General features: G+C 34.4%; 1 protein-coding gene across 2 annotated transcripts in view; it reads left to right on the forward strand.

The window, feature by feature from the left end:
• The window catches only part of LOC126734220 (anoctamin-3-like), a 151,599-nt gene that overhangs the window by 43,951 nt on the left and 85,837 nt on the right, over window positions 1–21,811 (forward strand). For both annotated transcript variants that reach the window (XM_050437756.1, XM_050437757.1), the window contains exons 7-8: window positions 6,127–6,253; window positions 16,747–16,914. In XM_050437756.1, the coding sequence (XP_050293713.1) occupies window positions 6,127–6,253; window positions 16,747–16,914 (295 nt within the window). The remainder of the gene's footprint in view (window positions 1–6,126; window positions 6,254–16,746; window positions 16,915–21,811) is intronic.

Below are 21,811 nucleotides of genomic sequence, written 5' to 3' on the forward strand. Positions count from 1 at the left end.
ATAATAAACACAGTCAATAATAAACATAGCACTCACTAATTTGCCGCCTTGAAAGCCTAAAATCATACTGGCACGTGGCACGCGTTTAACATTATGTGTAATTTCCACCTACTATTTTATAGCTCTATTTAGAGGCATATGACACCAAGTGATTATGGTGTTCTATGCCACTAAATGAGTTACCAAAGATAGTACTAGAGATTTGAGGCATTCAGATATTATTACTTTGGTGTCTTAAGCCTCTGATTAAAAATGCACATAGCGTTAAAACCATATGATGTTTCTCGGCTATTTCAATTATTTGGACTTGGTGTTGTATGCCCCACAAAAGATTTTAGTTTTTTGAATAAAACTACATAACATACTCATTTTTGGTAAAAATTCGACATAGTGTTCTTTGCCTCCCAGGTACAGATATATTTTTTTTCAACGTTAGCACGACGATTTTTATTGGCAAAACATTAGTTAGTAAAACGTTAGTCTTATTGGCATTAATATTAAGATTGTGTTCTTTCGAGTAGCGCAAGATTAAGCTTAGGTCTCTATTTATACTTTCAGAAGCCCGTTCTATGTCATCTGGATCGAAATAATGAATTAACTGAGTATCGTCAGCGTACTGGTACACCTCAGAGCTCTTTACGACTAAAGAAAGATCCGAAGTATATAGCAAGAATAAAAGACGTCCTAGAATCGATCCTTGAGGAACTCCAGAAATTATTTGTTTCGAATCGGAGTATTTGTTATTGACACGTACTCGTTGAGTATGATTCCAGAGATAGGACTTAAAAAAAAAAGAACAACTTCATTGCAACCATAAAACTTTAACTTGGCGACTAACAAGTCATGACCGATTACATCGAAAGCCTTTGAATAATCTAAGGCAATTAAAATTACGGCCAGTTTTTTATCGAGAGCCCTTATTATGTTGTCTATAATGTTCAAGAGGGTGGTAGCTGTACTGAATCCTTTTCTAAAGCCAGACTGTTTAGTTGGAAGTATGTTATTATCAGTAAGATAAAATGACAACTGTGCATAGACAACTCTTTCCAAAACCTTCGATATTATTGGCAATAAACTTATAGGGCGCAACTCCTATATAAACTTATAGGGATTCAGGATTACATATTTTGGGTATGGGGCATACAACTGACTCACGCCAAGCTGTGGAAAGTAGCCTGATTCTAAACAAGAATTAATAACATTTTTTATATGGTCAATAATCTGTGGCAGACAAAGGTGTAGCATTTGTAACGAAATGCCATTGCAACCTGAGGTATTTGATCGAATATTTTGAATTATTTCATAAACGCTGTCTTGATTAACTAAGACAAAACTAAATGTTTGATCGGAAAATTTGTTGATAGAGTAGTAATTAATTCTATTTTGACAGTTGTTAGACTTATTAAAAATATTTATAAAGTAGTTATTCATTGCATTGGCAACACATAAGATAGTCTGCAATTTCTTTAGATGTCTTAATATTTAGATTACGCAGGCCTTGCCAGAAGTTTTTAGAGGATTTAGTTTTTTCTAAATGTTTCAGATAGGCAACATATGAACAGCATTGGTATTAGAAGAAGCTTTGACACTATATTAATGTTATCGATATATTACAAGCGATTCCTTACATATAAAAATAGTCCTAAGCTAAGCATATTATATTGTAATATAGACAGTTAATTAGAGTTTGAGGATATGTCTAGCTAATCATCAAGTATTACTCGAAAAATTCAATTAAAATTCAAAATTCAAATCTTTATTATTCAAAACTGATACAATACAGTGTATGGAATTCGTCCATATTCAAAGAAGCTAAAATTGCAAACATAATATACCTAAGTCTACACTATCACTAAACCTAGTTTACATACTCAAAAAAATTATTAACCATACAAAACAGTAACAGAAATAAATATATACGTTACAGCTAGTTATTGCTCCGAAAGGTAGGTCTTAATATCATAGTAATACTTCAAAACTAAAAAAGCTTTCAATTTCTTTTTAACCCATTAGCGCCGGAATTTTTTTTTTATGCTTTTTTAAGATTACTAAAAATACGTTCAGGAAGTTGTAAAAATTTAGTTTTTTAATTTTAGCTGCTTACATTTTGAGATATTAGCAGTTACCATATGAGAACGCTAGGACTTTACACTACCTAAAATTGAAACAATCTTTTTAATTAGAAAATATTAAAATTTTTTTATAGAACGTTATACTAAGTTATATAAAATAAGTAAACAGGTTTAAGTTAACGGGAATGATAAGGTGCAAAGCAAGAAATACATAGAGCTACATCACATTTTGAACACATGGTTCTTACTGTGGAGTTGCATGTTTTGAGTGCACATCGTTTTCGTTTGTTTTGTGTTGTTGGTTGAACTAAATGGTCAAAACGATCGAACCGGATATTATCCGAAACCCGCGAATCTGAAGATTCCAATGCAGAATTCTCGTCGCCCAGATCCTATCGGCAAAACTTGAAATTTTTTCAAGTATACGGTCGCCACCTCTCTTTTACACTCTAACTGTGAAACCTTTTGTTTTCGAGATCGTTTGTATAGTATCCAGGAGTTTTGAAGAGCAACATCGAAAATCCAGGTCAGCAAAGGCCAATACCATTTCTTACCTCGAATGCCGATGCGATAGCAGCCAAGGTTCTGGTCCATCTGATCAGTTCCTCCCATGTGGGTATTATATTTCGCAATAACTTTTGGTTTTGTAACCATTATATTTTTCTTTTGTTGTTGTGAGTACCTTTTAACTTGTCCAATTTCTTGAGCTCCATGCGAAGTAGCTATCGGATTTCTCCATGGCTGTTTCGAAATATCCACGGTCTTTTTTGACAAACATTTTTTTATTCGTGAGGGGGCATTGTTTGGGCATTCGGTTTTCACGAATTGTTCCAGTTGCAGAATAACCACGAAATTACAAATATGAGTAAAGCGCTGGGTTTGAAAACAAATTATCCATATTATTATAAAGTTCATATCGCAAATCCTTTTTTTCTAGCAAAAATTCATCTAACATTACTACCAAAGGGCTTGCAGCTTTGCCAAACAATAAATCGTAGTCCGCATTAGATTTGGGACTTTTACCTTCATAAACATCAAAATTTACCAAATAGCCGTCTGTAGTATTTAGGCTCCAAATGTTATACCCAAATCTAATGGGTTTTCCAATTGCTTGCAGCTATGTCGCCCGAAATATCGAACCATACTCTCATCATAAGCCAAATTTTGTTCTTTTGACAGGCCGAATCTTGTAGAACTTATCATTTTTGTCTAGTTTTGTATTATCAGAGCAATGAAGAAACCGAGTGATCTGTAAAAATTGATCACGGCGCATTGCTTGAGACACAGCTAAATTTTTAAGATCTTCGCCACTGCTCCAATATTGCCTTTTAGATGGCAAATTATTATAGCCACTTACAAATAATATTGCTATGAAGCAACGAATTTTATCTGGTGTAATATTAGGGTCTGGACAGTTCAAAAATAATGCATACCTGCGAGTTTCCGCCACCAAGTGTTTTATAAATTCATCATCTATAAACTCTTCGAAAATTTCAATTACGGACATTTGCTTAAATCTGGAATAATCTGGTGGCGGAAAATATTTTGGCGGTACAACTGCATAGTCTGCTCCTTTTTCCCACTGAGGTATAAATGATTTAGACTGGTTTCGCCTATCTTTTGGCCAAGTTGTGTATTCCTGCACAAGAACCGGAGTAGGCACAATATTTGTTTCCTGATCTGCTATATTTGCATCACATTCAACCTCATATTGGGTACCCAATCTCTCGTTATTGTATAATCTTATTTCGGCCGGGGCTCGTAACTGTCGAGCTATCAAATTGTCAACTAGCCTACGAAAAAAAAATGATCAAAAAATAACAAATTACTATAAAAAGTTGGCTTATTACCCGCCATCGTCCTCGTCAGCTGAGTCCTCATCTGTGTCTACATTGGGTTCTGGTGGCTCATTGTAAATATCGCCGTCAAGATAATCGTTATACACCATATCAAGCGCTTCCGCAAATGAAAAGCCATATCTGTAATTATTTGAAATCACTTAGTGCAAACGCCTTGTGTTGCCATATGGTAAGATGCAAGTTTACGCCCTTGTAACTCACTAACTTATCAATGGATTTTATTCCAAATTTGCCCAACGATAAGCCATAGTATTCTGAGCATCACAGTGTAACAAAATATCTCCCACTATTACACATAAAAAATAAATTATACTTACTCGAATTGTGTATCCATATTTTCACGATGTTTCAATAACTATCAAATTTAACCGCACTAAACACACACAGTTCGGCGTTTTTACGGAAACTAAGTGAACGCGTGGTTTTTTTGGTTTTTGGATTGGTGATATGACACGCTCGCGACAAATTTACTAGCGCATGGCCAATGCCATCGCACTTTGAGTAGTCACGTGTTTGCCGTAGCCATGTGGTAACGCTAGGCGTTAATGGGTTAAATGTTGACAAACTATTGCAATTTTTTATGTCATTTGGCAATTTATTAAATACTTTTGGACATATTTTTGGGATAAAATTTTTTGAAAGAGTTAACCTAGTACACAACAAAGATAAATTATTTCTTAATCTAGTTGGATAATTATGAAAGAAACCACTTGTTACAAATAAATTAAGATTTTTAAAAACAAAAAAACACACTTGAAATATATACGTAAAGTCCAGTGCAACGATATATTAGAATGGGCACCCGTCAAAACACCAGCATTCTACCTGCCAAACAATGGCATCCACCTTCTATTTACATTGTTTAAGAAGTAAAATGCTGGTGTTTTGACGGATGACCATTCTAATATATCGTTGCACTGGACTTTACACGGAACAGTTAAAATCTCAAAGTGATTAAAAAGCGATCTACAGGAAGTTTTAGAAGCTACTCCCGCCATACATCTAATAACTTCTCTTTGACCAATAAATATACGACACGCATACGCTGAAAAATCCCAGAATTGGATCCCATACAGAATCCTAGAGTGGATTATAGCATAGTATACGCAAACTAACTGGTTTTTATCCATTAAGGACCTAATATTTCTTATGGCATGACAAAGGCTACCTAATTTTAAGGCCAAATCATTGCAATGTGCCTCCCATGAAAGAGTGCCATGTAGTATCAAAAAACTTTATTGTTTGTTGACGTTGCAAGAAACTACCAATATTGCTTAAATGCATGTCAAGATCAAGATTTAATTGACCCCGATGAGTGCAAAAAACCATATAATTTGTTTTCTTGGTATTAAGAAAAAGTTGATTTAGAGTAAACTAGTTATTAGCTCGTGCAATGCTTTTCCAGCAGTAATGTGCATATTTTCTGTACTTTGTTACCGAAGAAGGACTGAAATATCATCCGCGTACATAGTAACGTGAATATACAGTAAATCTGTAGGCAATGAATTTACAAATATAAGAAACAACACAGGCCCGAGCACCGAACCTTGAGATACTCCCAAATCAGTGTGAAGATTGTTTAAACAATATGAACCTAATTTAGTCTTTATTTCCACGTATTGTATCCGATATGTTAATAGTCAGTTATTAGTCTGTCAGACAGATATGACTTGTTCTACTCAAAATCTAGGCCTATTATGTCATTGTGAAGAAGTTTATCTAAAAGTTATATATAACTAATTTTGTCGAATACCTTGGTAAAATAAGAAAAAATCAACAGACTTTAGTTTTGACTATATAATTATCTAGTATCTATCATAGGACCCAAATAGCTTTTTAAAAAATCTTCAAAAATACAGACAACAAGGCAATACGTTTATAATGATTTACTCAGTGAAGGCTCTTTCTTTTTCTGAAGCGGCAGCCTTTAGTTGGATATTCTCTTAGAAACTATCCGATGTAGAAGGATACATTCAAAATGGAAACATGGAAAATCAAAACAGGGACAATATATCAAGGTACTTTCACAGCAAATCACAAGAGATGTGATCTAAACCACAGGTTGTTCACATTGAAAGGAGATTTACGAGCATATATAGCATAAAATATATCAACAAATATGCTAGACCGCGTTAAATATTACTTTTGAAAGATGTCATTTTTTCAAAAGTACTCCTACTCATTTTTTATTCCAGGCAAGCATATCTAGCTAAAGCAACAAAGCTTCATGTAAATAGAATAACAGGAGAGGTTGAACGATATGTGCCACGAGCTCACGTCATATTTAAATACACTGTGACCATCTGCTCATTTATATTTCTGGTAAGTCTTATAATATTTTTTTTAATACTTTTTAACTACATTTTAGAACTGACAGAAATATCAAGTCCTAAGCAGAGAATTAATTATAGGACTTACTTTTAATTATAGCTTGAACTTCATCTCATTTACATTAAACTCTTTGTTTAAATTTATTTCAAATTTTAAAGGTATTTCATTAAAAATGGGCAATCTCTGAACTGGAGATACTGCGCACCAAAATATAGCAATTGAGCTTAACATGTCTTATATGTACAAATATTGCAGGTTTATGAGATACAGGATATTTAAAGTTGGAATTTTAATTTGAAATTTCTTAATAATTTTGTGATTTTAAGCAGGATCGTCTTGAAAATTGGCAACTTTTCATGTGTTTTGACATGAAAATTACGAATTATGTGGTAAATTTAGCGTTATTTATACAGGGTGTTAGTTACACCCTGTTACTTAGGTAAATTACAACATATCGTCCCTTCTCGAAAATAATGACACAATCCAAAAACACACTTTTTTCAGGAGAGCATTTTAAAGTTTTTTTTACTGTAAAATTTGGAATATCTAAGAGATCAAATAATTTATGTGAAAAATATTTTGTTAGGTGATATAAATTAGTTTTGACATTAATTTTGTAATTTTTTATCATTATTTTTTTTTAAATGTAGGCAAAATATATATATATTTTGTTAAAAAAAACTAAAATGTATCACTGTTCTTGCAAATATTCAAAACTTTTTAAATGTTTTTAAACATAATTATTATAATTATAGAATAAGAGATAAAAATGTAATGTGTCACTATTTACAAAAAAAATCCAGAATTCGAAGCACTTTTTGGATTGTGTCACTGTTCGCGTAAGAATGTACGTGTGCTTGACGGATGAATAGGCGCAACTAAATTTGTGTCGTTTTTCTCGATATAATATTTAAAAAAGTGTTTAACGGAATAACGACACTTGCGCCATCTCTTGAAGCAGAGACGTACTAAACGCATAGGACCTTGTTCTTAATAAATTAGGTATTGTTTGTAATTGAATTTTGTACATAACTCAAAAACGTGGTTTTTTGGATTGTGTCGTTATTCTTGGGAAGCAACGATATCTTTTTTGCCTAATCAGTTATGGCTAAAACTACTAGAAAATGTAAAAGGAGTTCAATTTTGAATAAAAAAGGTACTCTTGTTTATTTCATGTAACTCTATCAGTTTTTATGTTATTTGCATTTTAAACATTCAGCGTGAAGAATGCTAAGCCACTGTTATTACATTTACTTTTTTTCAACTAGGCTTGTGTCAGCATTTATCAGTTTTTCGTGTAAAGAAATTATATGACAATTTTACTAAGTAAGAGTGTATTATTTGTAGTAAAAATTCTAAAATAAGAAAATGCCACGTCATAATGAATATTTCAACAGTGAAATGCGTGATATGATTTGCGTTTTTGCTCAGTCAAATTATAGTGGACTTGGTGCAGCCAGAAGGTATTTAGAATTATACCCAAATCGAAGACAACCCAATCACAAACTGTTCAGTCGTATTTATACCCGCCTAGGCAAAACAGGGTGTTTACGTATTAAAACCTTAAATGGTGCTACAAAAAATATCAACGTCGACGATGAAAAAGAGGTTTTAGCTCGTATTTCGGAAAATCCAGATCTCAGTACTCTACGGTTAAGTACGGTAGCAGAAATATGCCAATCGTCTATCTGGAGAATTTTAAAGAAAGAAAATCTTCGTCAATATCACTATACTCCTGTCCAAACTTTGCTACGTTAAGATTTACCAGTTCAATTTGCTCAATTTATGCTAGATAAACAATCCGAAAACCAGGAGTTTCTTGATGACCTTGTGGCGGATCGGCATGTAGCAACCATCCGCCCTATACCGGTTGTTGTGATGCCACGAAGTGCAGGATGAAGCCCCAGCTGATAACTGTCAACTGGACTTCAATTTTTCCGATGCGAGCCGATTGAACCGGGTTAAAACTCTCTACGTAACTTTTTGGACTGTTGGTTAAGTTTTTAAATGTAAAATTAGTGAATAAATCGATAAACTAATTAGGGTGCCTCATTTGCTCGCGGCGAAAAGCCACAAGCTTCTTCTCGATGAGGCGACGTTTACTAGACGAGGTGTTTTTAATTGGAAAAACAATCATTTGTGAGACTCATGTCAGAATCCACATGCTCTAAAGGAACGACATTTTCAACATGAATTCAATGTAAATATTTGGTGTGATGTGATATCTGGTTTTTTTATTGGTTCTTTTGGACTTCTTCCTAATCTGAATGGGCGTCTCTATTTAAACTTCCTTGAACAATAGTTAATTCCACTACCAGAAGATGTATCATTAGCCATAAGGCGGAACATGTGGTTTATGCAAGGCGGTCTGCCAGTACGGCGATACCTGAATGAACATTTTCCTCACCGGTGGATTGCGCGTGGCAGTAAATTTGTTTGACTACCATGAAGTCCAGACTTAAACCCTTTAGACTTCTCAATACGGTCAGACATGAAGAACATGGTGTACAAAGATACAATTAATTCCATCGAAGAATCACGACAGAAAACTTAAGAAGCTGCTAATATTATCAAAATTAATCGACAAATGTTATTTAATATTCCAAGATCTTTAAGGAGACGCCTTATAAAGTATATTAAAGTCGAAGGCAGGCATTTTGAGCATTTACTTTAAAGTTTTCTTTTAATATTGTTATTGATTGTTACTTGTTGTCTTTACTGTTGTTACCCAGCATAGTAGTAATTTAAAAGAATAAATTCCTATTAAGACAATGTAATAATGGTGGCTTAGGATTTTTTACGCTGAATGTTGAAATTGCAATTAAAATTGTCGAGATAGTGGGCTGCCAAAGCAGTTGTGCATATAGATCTCCTGATGGACCCGTCAGGCCCCACCGAGGGTTACCAGAGCCCATCGGCCTTAGAAAAACCGATAAGGCTCTCTGGTCTGAAGGACTTAAAATCACTCGGTGCACGGAAAGTGTTACCCAAGTATTTGTACCTGGCACACGTGAGTGCTGGGCATTCCCCGACCACATCAACGGTTTCATCCTCCTCACAGCACCACCGGCATTCTGGGTTGTCCGCAATACCGATGGTAAGGAAATGGCTTCTTAAGTGCCAGTGTCCGGGTAAAAGACCTGTCATTAGCCGAATTTCGCGTCTTTTTAGGCGTAGTAGAATTGTGGTGAGACAGACAAAGGGCCTACCTATGTGCGCTATGGCCTGTCTCATATCAGAGGACTCAGTCCATCTTCGGTGGATCCACTTGTACAGCAGACCCTTCATTGACGTGACTGCTACGCATTTGGCGATACCAATTATGGGTTCCGGCCCCATCGGCACATTCGCGGATCCCAGTCTGGCAAGAGAGTCCGCTTCCTCATTGACGAGTTGGACCCAACCTGCACCAGTTTTTTCAAGACTTTTATGCACTCTAGTACAAGCTTGGACCTTACTTTTGCGGTCGTGACAGCCTTAATGGCAGCTCTGCTGTCCGATCATATTGATACGACTGTATTGCGGTGTCCGCAGCTTAGGATTTTCTATCCGCATTTTAATACAACGAATACTTCGACCTGAAAGACAGTGGCATGCTCCCTCAGTGAGTATGCTCTACTGGTATGTGGGATCCCACCACAAAGCCCTGATCCAGCTCTGTTATTCATTCTGGAGCCATCTGTGTACCAGATGGTCTCCCTATTTAGCAATGCAGGTCTGTTGAAATGCACGCTGAATGTTTGAAACGCAAATAACTTAAAAATTGATAAACTTACATGAAATATACAAGAGAACCTTTTTTATTCAAAATGAAACTGCCTCTTAGATTTTCTAGTCGTTTTAGCCATAACTGATTATGCAATAAATATATGTTATAATTTACCTAGGTAATAGGGTGTAACTAACGTCCTGTATAAATAATGCTAAATTTACCACAAAATTCGTAATTTTTATGTCAAAATACAGAAAGTCGCCAATTTTCAAGACGATACTTCTTAAAATCACAAAATTATTAAGAAATTTCAAATTAAAATTCCAACTTTAAATACCCTATATCTCGTATGCCTGCAATATTTGTATAAGACATGTTAAGCTCAATCGCCATATTTTGGTGTGTAGTATCTCAAGTTCAGAGATTGCCCATTCTTAATGAATCACCCTGTGTATTTATTGATTTAGTTTGGATTATTTCCCGAGTTTTGTTGTGTGACTTGGGAGCCTATAGGTAAAACGCGCGCATGTGAATCTTAAGGTTCCTAGATCGTTCACCACTTGTGACATTTTACGTTTTTACTTTTTTATTTTTTATATTTTTATTTACTGTGGTTATTGTTAACCTAGCTCTTGACTTGTTGTTGGTTGTAATGTGATCTGTGTAGGTGTGAGTCTAGGTAAAAAGTTTTTTATACTTTATTTAAACTATGCTCCGATAGGATCAAAACCCGTGTATCGTTTAATAATTATATATATGTTTAATGAGACCGTGACTTGGAGTTTTTACTTTTGTTTTCAAGTTTTTAAAAGGCATTGGATAGGACTAGGTCCTCCTCAAGTTCGGTCAGCAAGATCACCAGACCTTAATTAGTTTTTTACTGGGGCCACTTGAAAACTTTGGTTTACTTAGTGGTGATTGATACTGAAAAGCAACTACGGCAATGCATTTGATTCGTGATGGATGTGGTTTTATAGGCTAAGCCCGCTCACGCCCTCATCCCCTGATCCGAACCCTTTCGTCTATAGAAAGATTACGTAAAATTGTAATAGTAAATTATTTTAAATCGTAAATATAAAAAGTATATTAAAATAATAAATTGTAAGTGTACATATACTCAACTTACCCAGTAAGGCACAAAAGGAAGGTAAGAGAGGTTTTGCAGCTTTATGATATATACGTGCGTTTAGTTACACTTTTAATTCGCTTCTCTTTCGAAGTCATACTGTCCGCACGGATTTTTGGCGGTGTTTTTTCTTAATCTGCCTTTGCAGCTCTCTCGCACAAGTAAAGTATATTGTTTGCATATTTTCGAATAAGAATTAATATGGGAGAGAATTGATAAGAAGGAAGTAAAAATAAATAAAGAAAGAAAAAAAGAAAGAAAATGTGCTATATTACGTAAGAATAATCTTGGGTACAAGCATCCTACAAGCTAAGAAAACAAAATAAAAATACAATTTCAAAAATTGACAAAACAATGAACAAAATTAAACACAAACAAAACCTTTTAAATATACTTGAATTAAAGATAACTAAATAAAATAATCAATTACCAAATAAAGGTAAACTTGTTGACAAAACTAGAGAAAAAAAACTTTCCAACATGTCTAAGGTAAAAACCAATCATTAAAAAAGTCATCCAGGTTATAATATGCCTTAGCCAATAAAAGCGCCTTTAATTCCCTTTTAAATTTCTTAACATCCGATATATGTCTAACCCATAGAGGAACATGATTGTAAATTTTTTTACTTATGTAAATTAATGAGTTTTTGGTAAGGGAAGACGTAGGAATAGGTAGAGGAACATCATTTACACCACGAGTCAAATGGCCAGTGTCAGAGGGTGGTTTGGGAATTTTGTGAATAAGAGCAGCTGTTAGGAGTTTTTCAGAAATGAAGAGGGGTTTGCAAGAATCTCTTAACTTAGCAGAACACAGGTATCTAACTGCTTTTTTTTGAATAACAAAGACAATGTTAAGTAGCCCCTTATTGGTTAAACCCCAAAAAGGCAAGCTATACCGAATATGAGATTCAATAAGTGAAAAGTACACTGAACGTGCAATCACCCCTCCCAGCTCTTGTTTTGCCATTCTTACTGCAAAACATCCAGAAGACAATTTCCCAGCTAAATGTAAAATATGATTTTCAAACCGAAGGCGACCATCAATGGTAATTCCTAGGAACTTGCAGCACTCTTTATTCTGCAAGAGGGAATTTTCGTCAAACATCAGACCCTGAACATCGCACTTAAACCCCATAATAGACGTCTTTCTTACATTAAACACGAGCCTGTTGGAAGCACACCACCCTGATAAAATCTGAAGGTCTTCAAGGATACAAGTCTTAATATAATTAGAATTTTTATGGCTCCATAGTATGGTGGTATCATCAGCAAACTGAACCACCTTGCCCTGCAGTTTCAATTAACTCAAGTCGTCCACATATAGTAAAATAACGTGGTCCCAACACTGAACCCTGAGGAACGCCGCATTTCAGGGATCTAGAAGCAGACAAACGCCCAGACACTGTAACCTTCTGAGTACGATTTGATAGATAGGACTCAAGCCATCGCAACGCAACGCCCCTAAAACCATATTTATCGAGCTTAGATGACAGTATTCCATGATCCACACAGTCAAATGCTTTGGATAGATAATAAAACACTGCCGCCGATGACTCTCCAAAATTCAAGGACACATAGACGCTTTCCAAAAAGCTAAAAACAGCATCATGAGTCCCTTTACCGGCTTGAAATCCAAACTGATTTGCAGACAAAATGCCATTATGATGTTAAAAGAACGAAATTCTGCTTTTTGCAAGTTTTTCAACTATCTTAGAGAGGGTAGACAAAATAGAAATGGGATGGAAATTACAAGGCTGATCCAAATCTCCACCCTTATGAAGAGGGATAACCACTGCCTCTTTTAAACATGAAGGAAAAATGCTAATATGTAAAGAATTGTTTATGGCAGAAACTAAAGCATTTAAGGCTGAATCAGGCCAAAAGAGTAACAACCTCGAAGATATCCCATCAGCTCCAGATGATTTATGGTTTTTTAGGCGTTTGATTTCATTTTTTACTTCGGTAAGATCGACAGGATGAAAGAAAAATGAATGCTCAACCGACACTTGTTGAAGATAGTGTAAGGGATCAATGTTACTACGAATGCCCTTGAGCAAGATATTAGGTATATCACAATAATAGTCGTTTAAAATGTCAGGTCTTAACTCCGGTTCAGATACTTTTCTATGGCAATGTCTAAAATCATTAATAATCGACCAACACTCTCTTTGTCTATTTGATGACATATTTAAGCGATCTCTATAATAATTAGACTTTGCTGCTTTAATTGTCTTTCTGTACAGACTACGGTATTTCTGATGATATACAAGGATATTTTCATTTGTGGTATATTTGCACAATTTAGTCAAAAAATGGAGGTTTTTAGCTGAAATTCTAAGGCCTCTTGTAACCCATGGTTTTCGTTTCTTAGTTTTAAGCCTCATTTTAGGGAAGCACTGATTGATGTTATCACACAGAACTTAAAAAAATAAATTAAGTGGGTCAGAAGCTGTTTCAAGTGCATTCCAATTTACCGAAGCTGTAGCAGCAGAAAAAGCATTGAAATTTCTCCTGCTGAAAATTCTTCCCATATAATGAGATGAAGATGATATAGTATTATATGGCATTTTAGCAAGAATAGCTTCTTGGTCGGAAATACCAGATGGAAGTACTGTGCATAAAACGTCATCAAAATTTGTACAGAAATAGTGAATTGTAGTTGCAGATGAAGAAGTTATTCGTGTGGGAGAAAGAACGTGCATTTTCAAGTCGTAAGAATTTAAAATACTTAAAAGAGAAGTACGTGGCAAGGTTTCATCAGTGTAGTTGATATTAAAATCACCAGCCAATATAACCTTAGAGGGTAGGGACAACTGGGATAAAAGAGATTCAAGTTTGTCCAGAAACATAGCAATATCTCCTGTAGGTGGCCTATAAACACAAAGAATATATAAATTAAAACGCTTACAAAAAAAAAGAGAGAATTCAAAAACATTCTCTAACAGAAGATTATCATACTTATCAATATTACAAAAAATCGTTTCAATTGTTTGCCTAGCCAAGATCATGGTTCCTCCATGTATAGATTGTTGCCGACAAAAATTTGATATAGGAACATAATCAGATATTAAAAAACATTCACTAGGCCTCAACCAGTGCTCAGTCAGAAGTACAATATCAGGAAAATTACATGTGTCCAGCAAAAGATGAAGCTCATCCATCTTGTTTCTTAGGCATTGTATATTAAGAATAAAGATACTTAAGCCTTTCGAAGAGCTAATTTCAATCTTACTAGTAGAATATGAACATGAATGAGATTCAACTTTCGTGGACATGTCTATAAAAAAGAAGAATCCAATTCACGATCAGTAACTAGTTCAGACTCATTAATTTGACGATTCAAAGATAATTTATTCGATGAAATATTAATTTTAAAATATTTGAAAATATGTGCATGTAATAATGATACCAAGTCTGAACCAAAGTTACTGGCGTGATTAGACTCCAAAATCCCACACAGATTAATATTATTCTCATGAAAAGTACGATAAAGGGCCTTATTACTATTATAGATAACATTATGGTTTAAATAAGTATAAGGGCTTGTCATCACTAAAGTGTTTGTATCAACATGATTTTGAATTAAATTTTTTAAAACATCAGATGAAGAACAAATTCCATTTAACATTACTATTAAAAAATGTTCTTTCGTAAAGTCCTTAACTAAATTTGATGCTGTCCTAATCACCTCACTGCTTGAACTGCCCGGCTTCAGAAAACACTGGACCTTGTAGTAAGCTTCAAACTTTAAACATAAATGTCTTAGGAACAACAGATAATGGAAATCGAAGGCAGGTCGAGAAGAAAATGTAGGGAGTTTAATTTAAGTATTAAGTAAAAGCATAAGAAAATTTGACAATAAAGAAACCTTAAGTACAAGAAATGCTTAAGTTAAATTAATATATGTAAATTATGTAAGCAATATAATATGAACCTAACATTCCAATCAAATTCTTTTCGTATTCCACAATATACGCAGATCGTGGAGAAGGAAAGCAGATGTCTGCATAGAAATTAATGGTGGTCACTTTGAACATTTACTATGAATGAATTAACGAAAGCACTATCGTTGTTATACCGGTACCCAAGCATAACCATGTACAGATTAGTCTTCGTATTAGTATTAGTCTTTTTTCTGTTCTTTCTAAGATTTTGTAAAAAATAATTCACAAACAGGTGATAAAATACTTCAATGAGAGAGACTTGCTCAGTCCATCTCAATCAGGCTTTCAAAAAGGCCTTAGTATGGCATCCGTTTTATTGAGTGATATTATGGGACTCAGAGAAGGGTGAAACTACAGCACTTGTGCTACTAGATGCAAGGCTTATAATAAGCAAACTAACATCTTACGGTTTTTTTGCAAGTTATTTATCCGAAAGATCCCAGGTTGTTAAGACTTGATAACAGTTTATCTAATGTCGTAAGCCTAACTAAGGGTGTTCAACAAAGATACACTCTGGGACCATGCAGCGGTTTGCTGATGATACTCAGCTTTATGCCAGTTTTTTAAAAGTAAATGTTTATGGTATTATTAATCACCTTAGCAGCTATCTCCAACAAGTGCTTACATGTTCAAAGGATAACGGATTAATTGTAAATTCTTTGAAATTTTCTGTAATTTTACTTTGGTCCAAATAGTGAATGGGCCTCTAAAAACCTCCAGGTTAAAATCGACCTGTAAGTTTTGCAACCTGTTAATGAATGTAAAAGTCTTGATTTTAGACAGTAAAGTTACATTCAGATCTCATTTATTAAAAGTACTTCAGAGCTCATATATATCACTCAAAAATCTCTATAAGAACAAAGACATGCTTCATACTGACTTAAAAAAACTTTTATCCGAAATCTTGGTCTTGTTACATTTAAATTATTGCAATTTTGTGTATTTGTATAAGGCTTTGTTTCCAAGCACAGACTGCAACGTATACAAAACTCTTGTATTCGATTGGGCCGCAAAACCACTGCAGGTCTAAACTTTCAATGATTGGTTGGCTCAATATTCAAGATTGACTAACTTTACATCTCACTTGTTTTGTATACTGTCTGGTAAAAACCAATTTACCTGCCTATCTGAAAAATAGACTCTCCTTTTGATATACCACACCCAACCGACCCACTAAATTTAGCAACTTTATAAATATACCAAAAATCCGTATTCCTCTTTTTAAACGTAGTTTTTCATATCTGAGACCCACGGTGTACAATAACTTAATTTGCAATAAGTTCAATCATCTCTCTCAATAAACGCTTGAGAGAAAACTAAAAAATGTTTTGCTTGGCCAATATTTATAGTATTTGTAGTATTAATGATGGGATTCTATTAGAGAATAAATGAGGGGTATATTTTCTGACGCTTCTGTTTAACTTTGATTTCTATATAATTTCATGTGAAAGTCCTTAACAATCTTTAATATTTCTTCACTCTTGCTTGTTATTTGTCCTCTTTCATTTTTCACTCCAGTTATTTTCGCTTTTTCCTTACATAATTTGTTGTATAGTACCCTCATGTTATTTTTATTCTCTTCTATATTTCAAAATACATTTTTTTTAATGTCAGTAAGGTTCTTTTACATTCTCTTTTAATGTTTTGTAGTTATGCCAACCCCGGTCCAACCTATCTCACATACTTTTAATTTTTATTTTAGGTATTACTATGCATCATTATTGTTTTGTTAAACATGGTTGCTAAGATAACAGTTATGAGATTCGCACTGGCAAGCGAGTCATCGTATTTTCGAAGACAGGCAAAACTAATAACAATGGTGTTTGGATCCATAGTACAAGTCATATGTATTAAACTGTTTCAAATGGCGGTAAGTATGAGTATAGAGATTGTAATTTTTCTCGACTTTTAGATAACATTTATCCGAATGCTTATATACACCAATTTTAAACTATGCTTAGTTTCTTAGTAAAATGTTTTTTTCTAGTTGAAACTTTAATAAATCTTTGATGACCTTAAAGTGTGTTTGGCTAAGTTTATCTCGTAACCTTTTTTGATGAACAAAAATTTACTCAGTCCGTTTGTCTTTCCTTAATGTAACCCAATTTTATACCAGGACTACCTGTGTATATGTCAACTCAAAAGCACTGATAAGTCCCTGGGCGAGAAGCGTGAGTCCTTTATGATATTTCCTCCTTATTTATATTTCCTATGATTTCTCAAACTCAAACTCAAACTCAAAAATGCTTTATTGTCAATATAAACATAGAAGTTGTAGACAAAGCCAATAGACTGTACATTAAATGAATAAAAACGAGAAACTAATTTAAAATAAAATAAAATTATATAAAACTTTGAAAAATACTTAAATGCTAATCATTAAAAAATTCACCTAAACTATAGTACGCTTTACTAGCAAGAAATATTTTCGTCCTTGTACGTAGGCTTTTTTCAGTCTTAAGTTGTCTTATTTCTAGTGGAAGTTTATTAAACAGCTTTCTACCTCCATATATGATAGAGCTACGGACAAGTTCAAAATAAGGAATGGGCAGCCTCATCAAATAATTTTGTCGCGTATTATAGTGGCTTCCTAAGTGGAGTTCCTGTTTATATTTTCTAAAAACTAAGCAAACTGTTTCCAAAATAAAGATACAACACAGGGTTAAAATATTATGACTTACAAAAAGCGGGCGACATGAGTCACGAGGCTTGGCCCCACATAGATACCAAATGGCCCTTTTCTGGAGTACAAACATTGAACTAAAAAGTGAATTTGAACATGAACCCCAAAAGCAAATTCCATATCGAAGGTGCGACTCGATAATCGCGAAGTATGCAGATCTGGCGATGGAGAAATTAAGACTGGTGGCAATAACCCTTAGGGCGTAGCAGCCTGATGAGACTTTTCTACATACATTCACAATATGGTCTTCAAATTTAAGGAACTTGTCTATGGAAAGACCCAAAAACTTACTGAACGGTGGCATGGTGATGGCTTCATTATTCAAACATATATCATTTGTATTACATTTAAAATTAAGGATATTTGTTTTGGAAACATTAAATGTCAAACAATTTGCATCACACCAGTCTTTTATTTTTAACAAATCTGCACGTATATTGGCCTCCATTTGAGAAACATCAGAGTCGGGCCAGAGGATGGTGGTATCATCGGCAAACAATGTAAATTTGCCAGTTACCTGCAGTTGTGGCAGATCGTTCACATAAATGAGAAAAAGTAAAGGACCAAGTACTGATCCTTGCGGAACTCCCACATTTATATTAAGTTCCTTAGAGATACCACCATTAAATTTGACAGACTGGACACGATTTGATAAGTAGGAACGAAACCACTCAAGGGCAGTTCCTCTGAAACCATAGAGCTCCAGTTTCATCAGCAGCACTCTGTGACTCACCCAGTCAAATGCCTTGGACAAGTCACAGAATACCGCTGCTGCAACTTCACCAACATTCAGTCGGTTGTACAGGTGCTCTAGAAAGCTAAAGATAGCATCATTTGTGCTCACAGACTCACGAAAGCCAAACTGCTGAAGACTCAATAGGCCAAACCTATTTAAAAATGAAACCATCCTCACCTTAACGAGCCGTTCCACTATCTTGGCTAAAGTAGGCAATAACGTTATAGGTCTAAAGTTAGAACGACAGTCGCGATCGCCACCCTTGTAAAGAGGAACAATCATTGCTCTTTTTAAGTACTCTGGGAAAACTCCAGACATAAATGAAAAGTTAATTGACTTGGCCAAGACTTGCAAAGCAACAAGAGGTAAAGCAGAAAATATTTTAAGAGAAAGCCCATCCCAACCTGATGAACTCTTATTCTTAATATTAACCATTAACTGTTTAAGCTCTTCTACACTTGTGGGGACATCTATTTTTTGTGAGATATTGGCTGCAAGGTTACTAGCAATATCACAGTAGAAGGAATTGAGGACATTGGAATCTAAGGTACTTGGAATAACCAAGACATTATTTTTGCCCGTTAGCTCATTTAAAATCTTTCAAGACTCTTTTGCTCTGTTGGAGGAATTATTTATCCTCCTTTGAAAGTAGGTCCACTTAGCCATTTTGATTGAGTTTCTGTAAATCTTGCGGATTCTGTTATAATGATTTAAAAATATTGCATTGTTCATAGCGTATTTCCTAATGTAAAAAAGAGAGCGCATATTTTTCCCAGATACTCGTAAACCCTTAGTATACCAAGGTTTTCTATTTCGTTTCTTAATATTGACAACAGGAAAAGCAGTGTTAAAATTGTTTAATACTATTTGATGAAAGCTATGCAGTGGGTTAACAGTAGTCAATACATTATTCCAAGTTGACATATTGCAAAGCAAGGAGAATTTGCGGAAATTAGCTCTAGTATGAAGTCTATCGCGTGCAAACTTATTCTCATTAGCTGCACTATTAAGCTTTACTAATCCCACTATTGCCTCATGGTCAGACAAACCGGCATTGATTGTTGTACACTGATTTTCGTGTTGGTTAAAATTCGTGCAGAAGTAATCTATCAGTGAGGAAGAAAATGCTGAAATCCGGGTTGGCTGATCCACGTGCATCTTAAAATTAAATGAGTTTAACAGATTAAAAAGCATTCGATTTGATCTATTAGATTTGTCTAAAAAATTTACATTAAGATCGCCAGTCAGAATCAACATCGCATTAACCGAAATTTCACTTAAGAGGATCTCCAACTTTTCTAAAAACAAATCTAAATTACCAGATGGAGATCGATACAATCCTAAAATATACAAATTTAACTTACTGCTAAATACAATAGAAAACTCGCACACCTTTTTAATCAATAGATGATTAAATCTGTCTATAGAAATAAACACAAATTTAGTTAAAAAAGCTTTCTCTAACATAATAAGAGTACCACCATGTGTATATTGCTTGCGTGAAAATTTGGAAATTAGTACATAACCAGGGATATGAATAGGCTCGTCAGACCTCAACCAGTGTTCAACAAGAATTAACACACTAGGAAAGTTAACCGATTCTAAAAATAGTTCCAATTCGCTAACTTGCGACTTATGGTGGGAGTTTCTATTAAAAAAGAAGATCCAATAGCAAGGGTGTCTATAAATTGGTCTAGTTGAGGCGTAACCGAAGACCTACCTTCGATCAAGGGTATATCGCTGATTATCCCACTATTGCTAATACCTTATGATGCTAATACTAATTTGGATGACAGAAAAGTATTTTTAACATATAAAGATAAAAGTTTGCACATAGATTTGGCAGAGTGGCGATACCTAAAATTTTGTCTGACATCAGTAATTATTCTCACAGAAAAGTTACGGTTACAGATGAAAGAATTCATAAAATGAATTGTATTGTAATATCTGCTTTTTGAGCACTTATTAAAATTGCATTTAATACAAACAATTACATTAGTTATCCTGCCCATTGATAGCATTGATTTTATTTGGGAAAAAGATGGCAATGTACAAGAAAACTCAAGACAAACAACAACAACATCATTCTTCGTATAGTTAAGAATTAGCGGAAACGCATAATTACATAAGGTCTGGGCTGTAACATTACTAAACACATAACCACAGGTCTTGTATGACGAGCTCAGAATACCTGAGAGAAGAGAAGAGAAACCTCTAGCACTAGAATCACCATAAATTAGTACATTTGATTTTGCTCGTGGGATGAAATGCGCTTTTGCTAAGCAGTTTGTAGATTTTGATTGAAGATTTGTAGTCGTCAAATCTTTTAAGTTACTAGCATTTCTATTTAGAGACAGGATATCCTTCTCTGCCTCAAGAGTTTTAATTGATGTTAACATGTACGTATTAATACAATTTAAGCTTTCAATCTCTGTCTGCATACTCTTAATCTTGTTTTTGTGATATTCAGTTTCCTTTTCAAGCATTGTAATGGTATTAGTCAAATTTTGATTAAGATCACTTAGCTCTTTTATCTTCTCTGAAAGTTCCTCATTTACCCTAGTATATGAATCCACTTGTAGCTGTACTTCTTTCTCTTTAGTTTTTAGATTCTGAATTTCATTCTTTAACCCATTATTTTGTTCATTTAAAGTTGCAATATGCAAAGAAAAATTAGCTTCTGCCTGTGAAACCTCGTTCTCAAATATTTGACTATTTCTACGCAGTCTCTCTAAATACCCTTTCCTTCCAGTTCCTTTAGCAAATGTTTAATTTTTTCGTCATATGTCCTATTTTCACTCTCTCTTTTATTGTGACTATTTTGACATTGCTCTGAACATAAAATTTTGTAAACTCTAAACTATTTTTACCACTTCTGTCATTCTTTCCAAACAACTTATATAAAAAACAGAGTTGCAGACTATACAAATATAATTTAAAAAGAGCCTATTTTTACAACACTTAAAACTGCGAGACATCATGTACTATTAAAATATTAAATTGATTTATGACTTAATACATAAATTTACATAAAATTATTGATCTACCTACTCAATTTAGCAGATAATAATAAATGTAATTTAAAACGCCAAATAAATTCCCAGCAGCCTGGCCCAGTGCAACCACCTACTCAGTTCAGTGGCAGAACAAAGATAAAGTTTCAGGGAAGTCAGGTCAGTCCAGCAATACAGGAAAAACCAACGCACTTCGAAAAAATAAACACACGAGTGCGATGAACCCAGAAATACCAATCAGACCAAACCAAAACTATTTAAATGCCAAACAAATTCCCAGCAACTTTGCTCAGTGCAACCACCTACTCAGTTCAGTGGCAGGACAAGGCCAAGT

The sequence above is a fragment of the Anthonomus grandis genome, chromosome 3 (assembly GCF_022605725.1).
Source record: "Anthonomus grandis grandis chromosome 3, icAntGran1.3, whole genome shotgun sequence".
Lineage (NCBI taxonomy): Eukaryota > Metazoa > Arthropoda > Insecta > Coleoptera > Curculionidae > Anthonomus > Anthonomus grandis.